At 47.4% G+C, this 15,339-nt stretch overlaps 1 protein-coding gene across 2 annotated transcripts; it reads left to right on the top strand.

The window, feature by feature from the left end:
* Window positions 1-3,072: 3,072 nt before the first annotated feature.
* On the top strand, window positions 3,073-14,230 carry RPL26L1 (ribosomal protein L26 like 1). Of its 2 annotated transcripts, none has more exons than XM_007127543.3 (4): window positions 3,073-3,157; window positions 3,487-3,663; window positions 12,965-13,105; window positions 13,903-14,230. In XM_007127543.3, the coding sequence occupies exons 2-4, from the start codon at window positions 3,496-3,498 to the stop codon at window positions 14,029-14,031; spliced, it is 438 nt and encodes a 145-aa protein (XP_007127605.2). In that variant the 5' UTR covers window positions 3,073-3,157; window positions 3,487-3,495; the 3' UTR covers window positions 14,032-14,230. The 2 variants fall into 2 exon arrangements, with proteins under 2 accessions (XP_007127605.2, XP_007127606.2); XM_007127544.4 differs by lacking the exon at window positions 3,073-3,157 and adding an exon at window positions 3,230-3,252.
* The last annotated feature ends 1,109 nt before the right edge of the window (window positions 14,231-15,339 follow it).

Consider the following 15,339-nt stretch of genomic DNA (forward strand, 5'->3'; position numbering starts at 1 on the left):
CGCGTGCCGCGGGGCGGCTGGGCCCGTGGGCCATGGCCCCTGGGCCTGCGCGTCCGGAGCCTGTGCTCCGTGGGGGGAGAGGCCACGGCGGTGAGAGGCCCGCGTACCGCAAAAAAAAAAAAAAAAAAAAAAAAAGAAATAATTTCTACCATGTATTAAGTGCTTACTTTGTGCCAGACGTTGTGCTGAGGGTTCATTGAATCCTGACACCAAACTGTTGAGGTGGGTACTCTAATTATTCCCATTTCACAGATGAGGAAAGTGAGTGACCAAGAGGCTAAATATCTTATCCAAAAGCTCCAGAGCCAGGAAGTGGTAGACATCCAAACCCAGGCAGCCAGAATCCAGGGCTCTCACACTTTCCCACCACATCATCCTCTGCCTTGGAGACATAAAAATATTCTCCAGGCCTATCCTCTGAGCCAGGCACTGTGCTAGGCCCTGGGGCTTCTACACCAGTCCCTGTGCATATTTCCAAGGTAGGCATGAAGCAGGATAGTAGCCAATTCTACTAAATCCTTATTAGAATGACAGAAACCCTGTCTGAGGTTCTCTCACCATCTTATCTGGCGATGTCCTTGTAGCTGTCTTAATTCTGTTGAGCCACAGGGGGCCTTGCCGCCCTGGTTGAGAGTGAACACATCTTGATAATCTTGGGTTGTAATGAGCTACCCTCACATGGCTGCCCCTCACCAGTGAGGCCCTGCGCTCCTTGGGAGCAGGGACGGGACTTCACTCCTCCCCAGATGTCTTTGATCTAGCCCTGTACCTGTGGCTCCACGTAGGTACCAAATAAATGGTGAATAAATTAATGAGCAAATGGATGAATGTGTGGGTAAATGACTTAATGAATGTGGTAGGGAAGTAATGAATGAGCAGAGGAGCCAGTGAGCAAGTGAATGAATGAGTGCATGAGTGAATGAATTAATCAGGGGGCTTTGGTCTGATGAACACTGCGAGGGCTGCTCTGAGAAGCCCTCTGACCATCTATGTGCACTCGGCCATAATGGCGTCTGACCCTGCCATGCCCATGAGAAGTGACTTCCTTTTTTCCCCCCAGATTTATTGAGATATAACTGACCTATAATATTCTGTAAGTTTAAGGTGTGCAACGTCTTTATTTGATACACTTACATACTGCATCATGATTACCACAGCATTAGTTATCACTTCCAGCACCTCACATAATTACCATTTCTTTTGTGTGTGTGTGTGTGTGTGTGTGTGTGTGTGTGTGTGTGTGTGTGTGGTGAGGACATTTAAGATCTTCCTCTCTTATGACTCTTCCCCCACGTTCTTACTCTTGGAGCCTATAATGGGTGGCCTTTCCGTTGCTATTGCCTCAACAAATTTCACCCCGCTTGCTGCTGTTACCCTGGCTTCTGCAGACAGCCCAGGTGTAGCCATCCTCCCTGAGTCTGAAGGCCAGAGGGCTCCAACACTGACCTCAGGGGATCTGTAATTAAACCTTAAACAGCACACAGCAAGTCTAGAGATCAAGGCAGATGCCATTGTTGATCATGAGTATGAGTAAATGCTGGTATTTCATAATTTCATCACCATATGTTAGGGAACACCCATAAACTGGGAGAGAACAGGGGACCTGCCTGAGTCGGGCAAGTCTTCTTTCTTTTTTTTTTTTTTTTTTTTTGGCTCCACTGCGGGCATGCGGGAACTTAGTTCCCCCACCAGGAATCATCGAACTCGTGTCCCCTGCAGTGGAAGCACGGTGTCTTAACCACTGGACCGCCAGAGAAGTCCCATCTCTTCTATCTTTCTATCTGGCGTCTGGCACAAAGTAGGCGCTCAACAGATATGAATTGAATGAGTCAATCCATTCAGTGAATGAATCAACCAATCACTGAGAGCCTCCCGCACAGCGGAGCCGGGATTGGAGGCCTCTCATTCCCAGAGGCCGCGCGGAGGGACTCTCAGTCTGAGAGGAGTGGTGCCCGCGACACTGGGTTGCCTACCCCAAGCGGGAGGCGGAGCTCGGGCACCACCAGGCGGGGCGAGGCAGGGACAAGGTGGGCAGGGCGGGGTGGGCGGGGCCGGAATGAGTTGGGCGGGGCAATGGCTACAAACAAACCCGCAAGCCCGCTAGTCCGCAGAATCCCGGCTGCCCTAGCCGGCTTTTAAAGAAGACTCTCAGCGGAGTTAAAAGGGGAGAGAGACCCCAGCTTCAGTTAGCATGGCGCATTGCACGTGTTTACATCAAACACGGAAAGCTTACAGTTTGCGTCATTGGGAGTTAATGGCAAAAGTCTGACTCTGGTGAGGCCTGTCCTTAGGCCTGTCCTTAGGGCTGTCCTATTATTCTCTTTAGGAATAATAGCTGGCTGTAATTGAGCACTATGCGCCAGACACTGTTCTAAACACATGAAACGGATTAACTCATTTAGTCCTCGTAACAGCTCTATGAGTCATCTATTTAAGATCATCCCCATTTCACAGATAAGGAGCCAAGGTCCAGCAACGTGAAGAGGCACTTGGGTTCAGGTCTCACTACAACTCCAGCTCTTCTAAAAAGGGCTAAAAGACTGGGGTGAAGTTTTGCAAAGCCAAGTGGTTGGTTCGTAATGACGCTCAAACATGGGTGCTACTCAAAATCTTTGGTGAGGGGAAGTGCTTGCTCTAAATTCAGAGCCCCTGACCCCGACCTAACGCTGTCTGATTTTGCAGGGCTGTGGTGGAACACAAAAATCTGCATTTTGAACAGGCTCCTCGGTGATTTTGAAGAAGCAAGCTAGCCGATTGCATTTACAGCAATGTTAAATCATGATGTTAAATCACCCCTACCATACGCCTAGACGACCTCTGCGGAGGGTAACTGGGGCAAAGAGTTTGGGGTAGGAGAGGGACTACTGATAATGTACCTATTAAAAGAACATCAACAAGCCTTTATTGCAGGCCCTACAAAAGTGCCCCTTCTCCCCAGCGGCACCAAGTCACCGGGTTCCAGGCATGACTCCCGGAGCCGCCTAGCGCTTCCGCGGCCCCCGTAAACGAGGCACTGCGATCCCACCCCATGCCTGAGGGGGCGCTATTCAGTTTCGTTCCGATAGGAATGGAGCATTGCTTTCTTTCTGCGCTTGCGCGGCAAGGAAGCCTCACTTCCGGCCTTGCGCGCCCAGGGTCTGAGCCCTGCGGTCGCCAGGTAGGTGAATGCAGGTGCTGCCTTCCTCCCTAGAGATCTCTCTGCGTGACTCCCAACCGTGCAGTCCGAGCCCTCCTCCCTCAGTCAGCTTCAAGGTCCCAGTGCCACCTTCGGCCCACATCCGTTTAGTCAAGCATGTGCTCCCCACGCACGCCTTGCTCTGTGTAACACCCAGACCCCTCACATCCTTCGTTTTCCTTCAGTCGCCTTCTTCCGAAGCCACCTGCCTAGAGCCCTTGCGCGGGGATGGGAGAAGTGTCCCGGATGGAGAGAATGCCCCGGTACACCATTGAGCGTCCCTTCGCTCTCTCCCTTGCCTTTTTTTGCAGACCGTCACCATGAAGTTCAACCCCTTCGTGACCTCGGACCGCAGCAAAAACCGCAAACGTCACTTCAATGCCCCCTCCCACGTGCGCAGGAAGATCATGTCGTCTCCACTCTCCAAGGAGCTGCGGCAGAAGTACAACGTTCGCTCCATGCCCATCCGCAAGGACGACGAGGTCCAGGTACGTGTCCTCCGGGCTCTAGTTACTCAGCTGCGTGGCGCTCGGGCGCCGCCTTTGCCTGAGAACGTCGAGTGTGCTTGGACGTGTGGAGGACTGGCAGGTAATGTGACCCTGCAGATGTGTTAGAACGGAGATGGGACCCAGAGTCACCAGAGAGCGCCTGTCCAGCCTAATTTAGAGCATTCCAACTCAATTCTTTAATAATAATAATTTGAGAAGTATACTGTCCCAGCCAAGCAAAACTCTTGTTTTCTTATTTTGTCTGCGGAGGCTGCTAGTTTGCCAGGCATTACCCAGGGTGGCTATTTGAACCAGACTTTGCAGGGGAATGTTTTGCAATAAGAGGAAGGTTTTGGTATCATTGAGTTTATTGGAAGCTGGGCATTTGACGGTGCTGGATTTGGCAGGGAGAACGGAGAAGCAGCAGCAAGTCAGAGGCCTGAAATTGTGAGAGTACGGCCCATGTGAGAAGGTATAAGCCCTCTGTTCTCTGTGACTGGAGCTTATGATTAGGATGTGTAGTAGAGAGGGGAAGTGAGGGTGAGTAAAATAGACAGGGGCTATGTTCATTCCTTGAGGGAATATTTATTGAGCACTTACCAGGCAGTGTTCCCTAGAACACTAACAGTGCACAAGACCTACAAGCCCCTCTTAAAACCTCAGCACTATTGACTTCTTGGGCTGGATAATGCTTTGTTGTGCTGAGCTCTCCTGTGCACTGTAGGATGTTTAGCAGCATCCCTGGTCTCTCCCCACTGGATGTCAGTAGCACCTCCTCACAGTTATGACAAGCAGAAATATTTCCAGGTATTGCCCAGTGTCTCTGGGGAGCAAAATCCACTCCTGCCACCCTCCCCCAGTTGAGAACCATTGTTTTAGAGAATGAAGTAAGGGATTTGGTGGATCACCTAAGGCACTGGGACTCTGAAGCTTTGAGGAGGAAAAGACTGGAAGCAGGGGATAAGTTAGGCTGAGATTGTGACAGGAATAGCGTAGAAAAAAATAATTCGGAAGTATGGTTCAACCTCTTCTCTCCTGGATCCTTCCTGTCAGACATGTTCTAGAATTGGGGTGGGATTGCAAATGCCTCTGGGGTCTAGTTAGGCAAATTAAAGGAAGTGGGCTCTTTTAAGGGAGATAGTCATATACCCTCAGCCCATTGCTGCAATAGGGAAATGAAGACTCTTCAGTTATGTTCAGTTGTTGTCAGATTCTTCAGTTTTGCAAGAGACCTGGAAAATCTGGCTTCTTTACTTTATAGAAACTGCTTTTGGCTGAGATCACCAATAACCTCTTATTTATGTATTTATGTATGTATGTATTTATTTATGGCTGCATTGGGTCTTTGTTGCTGTGCGGGGCTTTCTCTTTGTTGCGGTGCATGGGCTTCTCGTTGTGGGGCACGGGCTCTAGGTGCATGGGCTTCAGTAGTTGTGGCACGTGGTCTCACTAGTTGCGGCTCGCGGGTTGTAGAGTGCAGGCTCAGTAGTTATGGCGCATGGGCTTAGTTGTTCCACAGCATGTGGAATCTTCCCGGACCAGGGCTTGAACCCGTGTCCCCTGAATTGGCAGGCAGATTCTTAACCACTGCGCCACCAGGGAAGTCCCCACCAACCTCTTTATGACTAAATTCAGTGGTCACATCTTGGTCTCACTGTCCTTGACTTTTTTTTTTTGCGGTACGCGGGCCTCTCACTGCTGCGCGGGATCCTCCCGGACCGGGGCACGAGCCCGCGTCCCCCGCATCGGCAGGCGGACTCTCAACCACTGCACCACCAGGGAAGCCCCTGTTTTTGTTTTTTTTTCTGGCCGCGTTGAGTCTTTGTTGCTGCACTTGGGCTTTCTCTAGTTGCGGTGAGCGGGGGCTACCCTTCATTGCAGTGCACGGGCTTCTCATTGCAGTGGCTTCTCTTGTTGCGGAGCACGGGCTCTTGGTGCGTGGGCTTCAGTAGTTGTAGCACGCGAGCTCAGTAGTTGTGGCTCACGGGCCCTAGAGTGCAGGCTCAGCAGTTGTGGCGCATGGGCTTAGTTGCTCTGCGGCATGTGGGATCTTCCCAGACCAGGGCTCAAACCCGTGTCCCCTGCATTGGCAGGCGGATTCTTAACCACTGTACCACCAGGGAAGCCCCATCCTTGACTTTTTCAGCAGCATTTGGCATAGGTTGCACCACCTTACTTCTTTTTTTTTTTTTTTTTTTTTTTTTGCGGTACGCGGGCCTCTCACCGTCTCGCGGCCTCTCCCATTGTGGAGCACAGGCTCCGGACGCGCAGGCGCAGCGGCCGTGGCTCATGGGCCCAGCCGCTCTGCGGCATGTGGGATCCTCCCGGACCGGGGCACAAACCCGTGTGCCCTGCATCGGCAGGCGGACTCTCAACAACTGCGCCACCAGGGAAGCCCCCACCTTACTTCTTGAAATAGTTTCTCTTTTTAGCTAGCCTCTGTGACACTTCAGGCTGACAATTTGCTTGCAACTTCTCAGACTCCTTTGCTGGCTATTTCTCCTCTGCCTGGTCCCTAAATGCTGGAGTTGTCACAGGGCCTGCAACTGGTCTTCCACTGGCTGGCATACATGGTCTACCTAGGTGTCCAGGCATTACCCAGGGTGGCTATTTGAACCAGACTTTGCAGGGGAATGTTTTGCAATAAGAGGAAGGTTTTGGTATCATTGAGTTTATTGGAAGCTGGGCATTTGACGGTGCTGGATTTGGCAGGGAGAACGGAGAAGCAGCAGCAAGTCAGAGGCCTGAAATTGTGAGAGTACGGCCCATGTGAGAAGGTATAAGCCCTCTGTTCTCTGTGACTGGAGCTTATGATTAGGATGTGTAGTAGAGAGGGGAAGTGAGGGTGAGTAAAATAGACAGGGGCTATGTTCATTCCTTGAGGGAATATTTATTGAGCACTTACCAGGCAGTGTTCCCTAGAACACTAACAGTGCACAAGACCTACAAGCCCCTCTTAAAACCTCAGCACTATTGACTTCTTGGGCTGGATAATGCTTTGTTGTGCTGAGCTCTCCTGTGCACTGTAGGATGTTTAGCAGCATCCCTGGTCTCTCCCCACTGGATGTCAGTAGCACCTCCTCACAGTTATGACAAGCAGAAATATTTCCAGGTATTGCCCAGTGTCTCTGGGGAGCAAAATCCACTCCTGCCACCCTCCCCCAGTTGAGAACCATTGTTTTAGAGAATGAAGTAAGGGATTTGGTGGATCACCTAAGGCACTGGGACTCTGAAGCTTTGAGGAGGAAAAGACTGGAAGCAGGGGATAAGTTAGGCTGAGATTGTGACAGGAATAGCGTAGAAAAAAATAATTCGGAAGTATGGTTCAACCTCTTCTCTCCTGGATCCTTCCTGTCAGACATGTTCTAGAATTGGGGTGGGATTGCAAATGCCTCTGGGGTCTAGTTAGGCAAATTAAAGGAAGTGGGCTCTTTTAAGGGAGATAGTCATATACCCTCAGCCCATTGCTGCAATAGGGAAATGAAGACTCTTCAGTTATGTTCAGTTGTTGTCAGATTCTTCAGTTTTGCAAGAGACCTGGAAAATCTGGCTTCTTTACTTTATAGAAACTGCTTTTGGCTGAGATCACCAATAACCTCTTATTTATGTATTTATGTATGTATGTATTTATTTATGGCTGCATTGGGTCTTTGTTGCTGTGCGGGGCTTTCTCTTTGTTGCGGTGCATGGGCTTCTCGTTGTGGGGCACGGGCTCTAGGTGCATGGGCTTCAGTAGTTGTGGCACGTGGTCTCACTAGTTGCGGCTCGCGGGTTGTAGAGTGCAGGCTCAGTAGTTATGGCGCATGGGCTTAGTTGTTCCACAGCATGTGGAATCTTCCCGGACCAGGGCTTGAACCCGTGTCCCCTGAATTGGCAGGCAGATTCTTAACCACTGCGCCACCAGGGAAGTCCCCACCAACCTCTTTATGACTAAATTCAGTGGTCACATCTTGGTCTCACTGTCCTTGACGCAGTGCACGGGCTTCTCATTGCAGTGGCTTCTCTTGTTGCGGAGCACGGGCTCTTGGTGCGTGGGCTTCAGTAGTTGTAGCACGCGAGCTCAGTAGTTGTGGCTCACGGGCCCTAGAGTGCAGGCTCAGCAGTTGTGGCGCATGGGCTTAGTTGCTCTGCGGCATGTGGGATCTTCCCAGACCAGGGCTCAAACCCGTGTCCCCTGCATTGGCAGGCGGATTCTTAACCACTGTACCACCAGGGAAGCCCCATCCTTGACTTTTTCAGCAGCATTTGGCATAGGTTGCACCACCTTACTTCTTTTTTTTTGCGGTACGCGGGCCTCTCACCGTCTCGCGGCCTCTCCCATTGTGGAGCACAGGCTCCGGACGCGCAGGCGCAGCGGCCGTGGCTCATGGGCCCAGCCGCTCTGCGGCATGTGGGATCCTCCCGGACCGGGGCACAAACCCGTGTGCCCTGCATCGGCAGGCGGACTCTCAACAACTGCGCCACCAGGGAAGCCCCCACCTTACTTCTTGAAATAGTTTCTCTTTTTAGCTAGCCTCTGTGACACTTCAGGCTGACAATTTGCTTGCAACTTCTCAGACTCCTTTGCTGGCTATTTCTCCTCTGCCTGGTCCCTAAATGCTGGAGTTGTCACAGGGCCTGCAACTGGTCTTCCACTGGCTGGCATACATGGTCTACCTAGGTGTTAATATTTATTCCTAAAGTTTTAAATGTCTGCTCTGTGCTAACACCTTCCTCTTTTACATCCCAGTCCAAACTACCTTTCTGACCACAGAGCTGTAGATCTAACTGCCTGCTGAACATCTGTATTTGGATATCTCACAGATATCTCAAGCTTCGTATGCATGAGATCCTCATATTCCCACTGCCTCTAAAATCTGATTCTCCTCCCATCTTTCACACCTCAATAAGTGACACTTCTATCTCCCCACTTAGGTATACCTTAAACCTTTAAATTATTATTAACTTTCCCTAACCCCTCTCTTCTAATCTATCACTAAGTCTTGTTGATTTTACCTCCAAAATATGTCTCGAATCTGACCACTTCTTTATATTTCCGTTTTAGTTCAAAGCATCTGTAGCTTCCACGGTTACTCCAGTCCATTCTCCACAGAGTGGCATTGTTTGCAAATCAGATCCTGCTTAAAACCTGTCAGTGGTGCTTGATGTGCTTACTGTAAAATCTAAATCATTGACAAGGCCCTGTGTGAGCCAGTCCAGGTCTAATTCTCTGACCTCATCTCATCTTATTATCCCCCACATGCTCTGTACTTCAGACACATTGGTCTTTTCAGGTCCTTAAATGCACCTAAATCTTTTCCCCCGCTGCGTCTTTGTCCAGAATGCCCCCTCCGCCTGGAGTGCTCTTCTCCCCTTTACCTGGCTAACTCCTCCTTTTGCAGGTCTAATATTAATGTCAGTTCCTCAGAAAAGCGTTCCCAGATACTTTACTCAGTATTGTAGTATAGCATCCTTTATTCTTTTTTCATAGCAATGAACACAATTTGAGATCATTTTTTTAAAAAAACTGAGGCATAATTTACATACAGTGAAATGCACGGGTGAGTTTTGGCAGATGTAAAACCATGTAGCATCACCCTAATATGACGTAGACCATTTTTTATCATCTCAGTATCTTCCCACATGCCCTGTTCCAGTTAGGATTATATATTTGCATGTTTATCTCTTAACTGCCTACTACCCATCAGACTAAGCTTCGTGAGGCCAGAGAACTTTTCTTTCTTGTTACCTGACCTCAGTGCAGAGCCTGACACACAACAGGGGCACAATCAATATTTATTGAATGGATGAAAACTGTTGACTGGATGGAATTGGAAGATGAGATAAAGAAAAGGAGGGCAGGGGCTTCCCTGGTGGCGCAGTGGTTACGAATCCACCTGCCAACACAGGGGACATGGGTTTGAGCCCTGGTCCGGGAAGAGTCCACATGCCATGGAGTAACTAAGCCCATGTACCACAATTACCGAGCCTGCGCTCTAGAGCCTGTGAGCCACAACTACTGAGCCCACGTGTCACAACTACCGAAGCCCATGCGCCTAGAGCCCATGCTCCGAAACAAGAGAGGCCACTGTAACGGGAAGCCCGCGCACCGCAAAGAAGAGTAGCCCCCACTTGGCGCAACTAGAGAAAGACGGCGCGCAGCAACGAAGACCCAACACAGCCCAAAATAAATAAATAAAATAAATAATTTTTTTTTTTAATGTGTTAAGCAAAAGAAAAGGAGGGCAGGGGAGAAGGAGCTGCCATTTTTTTTAATGCCTGTGGGGTTATGAATGGTTTCCTTTTTAGATATGAAGAAAATGAAACTCAGGTAAAGTAATAAAGAATAATATAGAAAATGAGTGTCTGAGCCAGGAATCCAGGTCTCTTAACTCCAAAGGCCATACTGGGTAGGCACTTCTCTGACCAGGAGAATAAAATCGTCCCAATTAGGTTTGTTAAAACTGCCTTTTCTCTCTTGGGATCTTCTAAATCTCACCTGCCTTTTTCTCTGAGCGGTTAACTATGCCTCCTATTTTACAGAGGAAATTACAACTGTTGTCCAGGATCTTGCAGAACTCCCGGCTCCACACCCTCTGACTTACCTGCAGTTGCACTCCTCCCATCTTCATTCTCTCCTGTTACAGTGAAAGAGAAATCCCTGTTTCTGTGTAAGCTATCTTGCTACCACTGCATGTGACATCCATCACTCTCTTCTGCCCCCTTGAGATCCTTCTATCCATTATCCCCTTTCTCTACAGTTTCCTTTACCTCTTCCTCCATACTTGTTCCTTCTCATCAGCATTTAAACATATTCATGTTTCCCCCTCTTTAAAAACAGAAAATTATACCTTAACTTCACATCCACGTTGAACATGTGTCCTCTCTCTCATCCTCTTCAGATCCAAGCTCCTTGGGTCAGTCTTTTTTCACCTTCGTCTTCTCACCTCCGGTGAACTCATTGCCTTATTGTAACGGCTTCCATCCCACTGCTCCACTGAAAGCACTGTAACCGTGACCACCAGCGACCAGCTTGTTGTCATCTGTTACTTTATCCTTCCAGTAGTTGACCATCCTAGGGCATTTGACCTTCTTGTCTTGGCTACTCTAACACCACACTTCCTGGTTTGCCATTCTTCCTGGACACTTCAGTCTCTTTCGTAAGCTCTGCCAAAATGTTGGCTTTTCTCAGGTTTCTACATTCTTGTACCACCAGCTCCCTAAGTAAAATCAGGCTTTGAGTTGCCATCTCTTTGGATGACTTGCAGGTCTTTGTCACCAGCCCAGTTGGTCTTCCTGCTGTGTATGGAATTTTCATGTTCCATGCCTCTGGGAAAGGCACATCCATCCATCCAGTTGCCCAGCCAGACTCTGGATGTCATCCTCGCGTCTTCTCCCTCACTTTTCCACAGTCGATTGAGTCTTATCCTGTCTCCCTCCTCGCTGGGTCTAGCGTTTGTCCACTTCTCTTTATCACGGGTGTTCCTTTGACTCCTTTTATTAACATCTTTCTTCAGTCAGGATGATAGTTAATAGGGGCTTTTTCACCTTCTTTTTCCACGTGAGGGTCTCTGGTCACGTAGACTGTGGTGGATTTTCAGTGAGGCATGCATTGCTGTTGTCTTTTTAACCTGAAAATCACCTTGGTGAGCAAGCTGAACAATGTAGGTAGACATTTTAGGAGTATTGAGATTCACCAGTTCTTTACATGTGGTATTTCCTCTGTGCTTATATGGCTACTGTTTAATAGGCTCCTGCCTTTAGGGAAACCGTAATCTAGTTGGTTTTTGAATAGAATTGGAGTATGAGCTGATTTTTAGTTGCAAAAATAGCCCACAAGATTTTAATTTAACGTTTTATTTTTTTTCTTACTATAAAATATTTGTATTAATTGTAGAAATCTTGAAATTTAGAAGAACATAAAAGTCGTCAGTAATTCTCCTTCCTTCCTAATGGCAACCATTATTGACATTTGGATATATCTTCATCTCATGTTACATGCCATATATATGTATGAAGCATATACACATAAGATTCAGACTATATATATAGTCTTGTATTCTTCTTTTTTCTCTAAAGGTCATATCTTGAGCATTTTCCTTGGTCATAAATTGTTTTTTGAAAACATGGGTTTTAGATGGTTGCCTGAGAATCTCAATATAGTTTTTTTTTTTTTTGAAGATGTTGGGGGTAGGAGTTTATTAATTAATTTATTTATTTTTGCTGTGTTGGGTCTTCGTTTCTGTGCGAGGGCTTTTCTCTAGTTGTGGCAAGCGGGGGCCACTCTTCATCGCGGTGCGCGGGCCTCTCACCATCGCAGCCTCTCTTGTTGCGGAGCACAGGCTCCAGATGCGCAGGCTCAGTAGTTGTGGCTCATGGGCCTAGTTGCTCCGCGGCATGTGGGATCTTCACAGACCAGGGCTCGAACCCGTGTCCCCTGCATTAGCAGGCAGATTCTCAACCACTGCGCCACCAGGGAAGCCCCTAATTTTTTTTTTTAATTGAAGTATAGTTGATTTACAATGTTGTGTTAGTTTCTGGTGTACAGCAAAGTGATTCAGTTACTAAGTATAATTTCTTTAACCATTCTCTGTTTAGATCTTGAGAGTGATTATATATTTTTTTCATTTTACTTTTTGTAAAAAATTGAGCTATAATTGACATATAACACATATTAGTTTTATTTATTTATTTATTTTTAATATTTATTTTTGGCTGCGCTGGATCTTCATAGCTGCACGTGGGCTTTCTCTAGTTGTGGCGAGCGGGGGCTACTCTTCGTTGCGATGTGCGGGCTTCTCATTGTGGTGGCTTCTCGTTGTGGAGCACTGGCTCTAGATGCATGGGCTTCAGTAGTTGTGGCACGTGGGCTTAGTTATGGTGCACGGGCTTAGTTGCTCCACAGCATGTGGGATCTTCCTGGACCAGGGATCTAACCCATGTCCCCTGCATTGGCAGGTGGATTCTTAACCACTGGACCAACAGGGAAGTCCCTAACATGTATTAGTTTTAGATGTACAGCAATTATATTTTTTTACTCTCAGGACTAGTCATGTGATGACCATCTTAGTTCAAGGAATGTTTTGTTCAGGTAAGAGAAGAAAAAAATACAGGCAAATAATTTCCATCTGACTTAGAATAACACAAAGCAGATTTATACCAAAAAAAGAAAACCCAGCTGATTTTGATTGAATCAAAATTCAAAATTTGACTGAATACAAAAAGTTCTATTTTTAGCCTGTGCGTTCCTGATAATTAGTTTCCTCACTATGATGTTCAAGCATTAGAAATGGGGAGAATTTTCTTTTGTATTTTCTCTCAGGTGGTTCGAGGACACTACAAAGGTCAGCAAATTGGCAAGGTAGTCCAGGTGTACAGAAAGAAATATGTCATCTACATCGAGCGGGTGCAGCGTGAGAAGGCTAATGGCACAACTGTCCACGTGGGCATTCACCCAAGCAAGGTATGGCCTGGGACTGCGCAGTGGTAGTGGGCGTGTAGCATAGCATTCCTACTAGAGTTGTTGGCTGTTGGTACTTTCTGCACAGGCGGCCATGGTAAGGACTTCCTTGGGAGGAAGGCTTGGTTGGTTCACTGGCTTAGTGATATCATGAGGGATCCAGTTCCTTTCCCTGTCTATTTTGTCATCCTTGGTGAAGGCCCCGTCTGCAAGCTGGTAGCAAGAGCGTTCCAGGCATTCCAGGCATCACTTTCCCACTAGAGAGTGTCCAGAGGGAGAAGAGAGAACACCTCCTCCTTCGGCCCTCACACCCACCTGGTGGAATATGCTGTTCCTCCTTTAACCTCCCATTTTATATGTTGTATTGTAGGGTCTCTCCTCCAGAGTTTCAGATCCTTAAGGGCAGAATGGTTGGGTCTCACTCATCTTTATGATCTCTGGTTTGCCCAGTAGCTGGTGGGAATGCAGGTATTAAAACAATGCATTTTGCCAGCCAAGGGCATTTTGCCAGCCAAGGGCATTTTGCCAGCCAAGGGCAAATTATACTGCCAACGTGGATAGACAAACCATCCAGGTTGGTAGTATGTTTCACAAGCTAAATGACACTCCGTACCACTAAATTATCTAAATGGTCTTCTAGATCCTCAAGAGTTAGGAGCTGGGCATTGGGTAGCAGAAGAAGGAACCCAAGCTGCTGTTGTCGAGGGAAGATCTGCTGTATAAGATTAATTGTGGTTATAAGTCCTTTCTCCTTAAAAAAAAAAAAAATTCAATATCTGTTTGTTCTCTCATGCCAACAGGTAGTTATCACCAGGCTGAAACTGGACAAAGATCGGAAAAAAATTCTTGAACGCAAAGCCAAATCTCGACAAGTTGGGAAAGAGAAAGGCAAATATAAGGAAGAACTTATTGAGAAAATGCAGGAATGAATATAACCTTTGGTGCAACCACGGTTTATCTGTAGATTCTTTTGCCTGGTGTGTATTCCTTTGAAACTTTTCAAGGTGTCTCTGGAACGTTTCATTTCCTTCCTGTTTCGTTATTGATATGTGGCTCTGTATATCTACTTTTGCTGTTTCGATTAATAATTTTATGAATAAAAATTGGACATGTTTTCTTGTTCCAAAACATATTTATTGCCTTTTAGATAAAATCCATCTTTCAGTTCCCCATTGCCAGTCTTTCACATGTTTAATCTACAGGGCAGCACAATAGCAGCAGTGAGGTTAAGACAGCCCTGCTCCTGCCTGGACCCTCACGCTGATGGGGCAGACAGGACAGGGCTCTGGTCCCTGAGGCAGAGGTTGTCCCAGTCAGTGTAGGTCTGGCTGTGAACTGGCACGCACAGAGAGCAGTGCTGCTCAGCACTCACACTCAGGCCTGCCAGTCTGCCCTCTGGCCAGCTTCCTCTCCCTCACACCCCAACCAAACCCAAGGGCATGCAGCTCCCTGACCCAGCTGCCCTGCCCAAGTCTTGACATTGCTAGTGCTATTTCCATGTGACTGAAATGCCCTCCTCTTTCCTGGGGCTAACTCAGAAAACTGACAGTCTACAGGCAAGACTTGGTTTACAAATAGGTTTTGTTTGTCCTTCTATTGTTTTCATAACTTAAAATTAATTAATTTCCAACATTTAAAACTTATGAGATCACAGAGAAATCCAGATCTTGTGCTTCATCTAGCTGCATGAGGCCCTGATCCTGCACAGCATCGGTTGTGTGGAGCCAAGGTACCCTGTTGTCTACCCCCAGTGGCATCGAAGTTTTAGACTCCAGGTCTAACTTCTAGTCATTCTTTAAGATTAGCTTCAGAGCCACATCTAAAATCCTCCCTTGCCCCTGGGATAAATAACCTATTGATTAATGCATTAAACAGCCTCTTATGGCTCTCTAGTAACACAGGGTTTATCTGACACTCTCGTGTTTCTTAATAAATGTTGATTGAATCAGTTATTTCCCATTTTGACTGGTGAAGAAAATGAGTTTAGGTTAATTGTCCAAATCCCAGAGAGCATAAGAGATAGAGCTGGGATTTGAACCCAGGCCTCGGTGCATCAAAGGACATTCACCTCCCACAGCCATCTGCCTCTGGTGTTCCTCCTGCTCTTAAGTCAGCCCTTTACTGGAGTCTGACAAGAGCCTACACATTTATATGGAACAGAGAAGAATTTACGTGTCTGTAGCAGTAAAAGCATTAGTGCTTAGTGGGAAAAGCATTGTCACCAGTCGTCAAGCTCC

Source organism: Physeter macrocephalus, chromosome 2, assembly GCF_002837175.3.
Source record: "Physeter macrocephalus isolate SW-GA chromosome 2, ASM283717v5, whole genome shotgun sequence".
NCBI lineage: Eukaryota > Metazoa > Chordata > Mammalia > Artiodactyla > Physeteridae > Physeter > Physeter macrocephalus.

What these genes read in the sequence shown, in the direction of transcription:
- RPL26L1 (XM_007127543.3), top strand. Translation starts at nt 3,496, where the DNA reads ATGAAGTTCAACCCCTTCGTGACCTCGGACCGCAGCAAAAACCGCAAA. An exon ending in GCAAGGACGACGAGGTCCAG is followed by an intron (nt 3,664 to 12,964) that starts GTACGTGTCCTC and finishes ATTTTCTCTCAG; the next exon opens with GTGGTTCGAGGACACTACAA. An exon ending in TGGGCATTCACCCAAGCAAG is followed by an intron (nt 13,106 to 13,902) that starts GTATGGCCTGGG and finishes TCATGCCAACAG; the next exon opens with GTAGTTATCACCAGGCTGAA.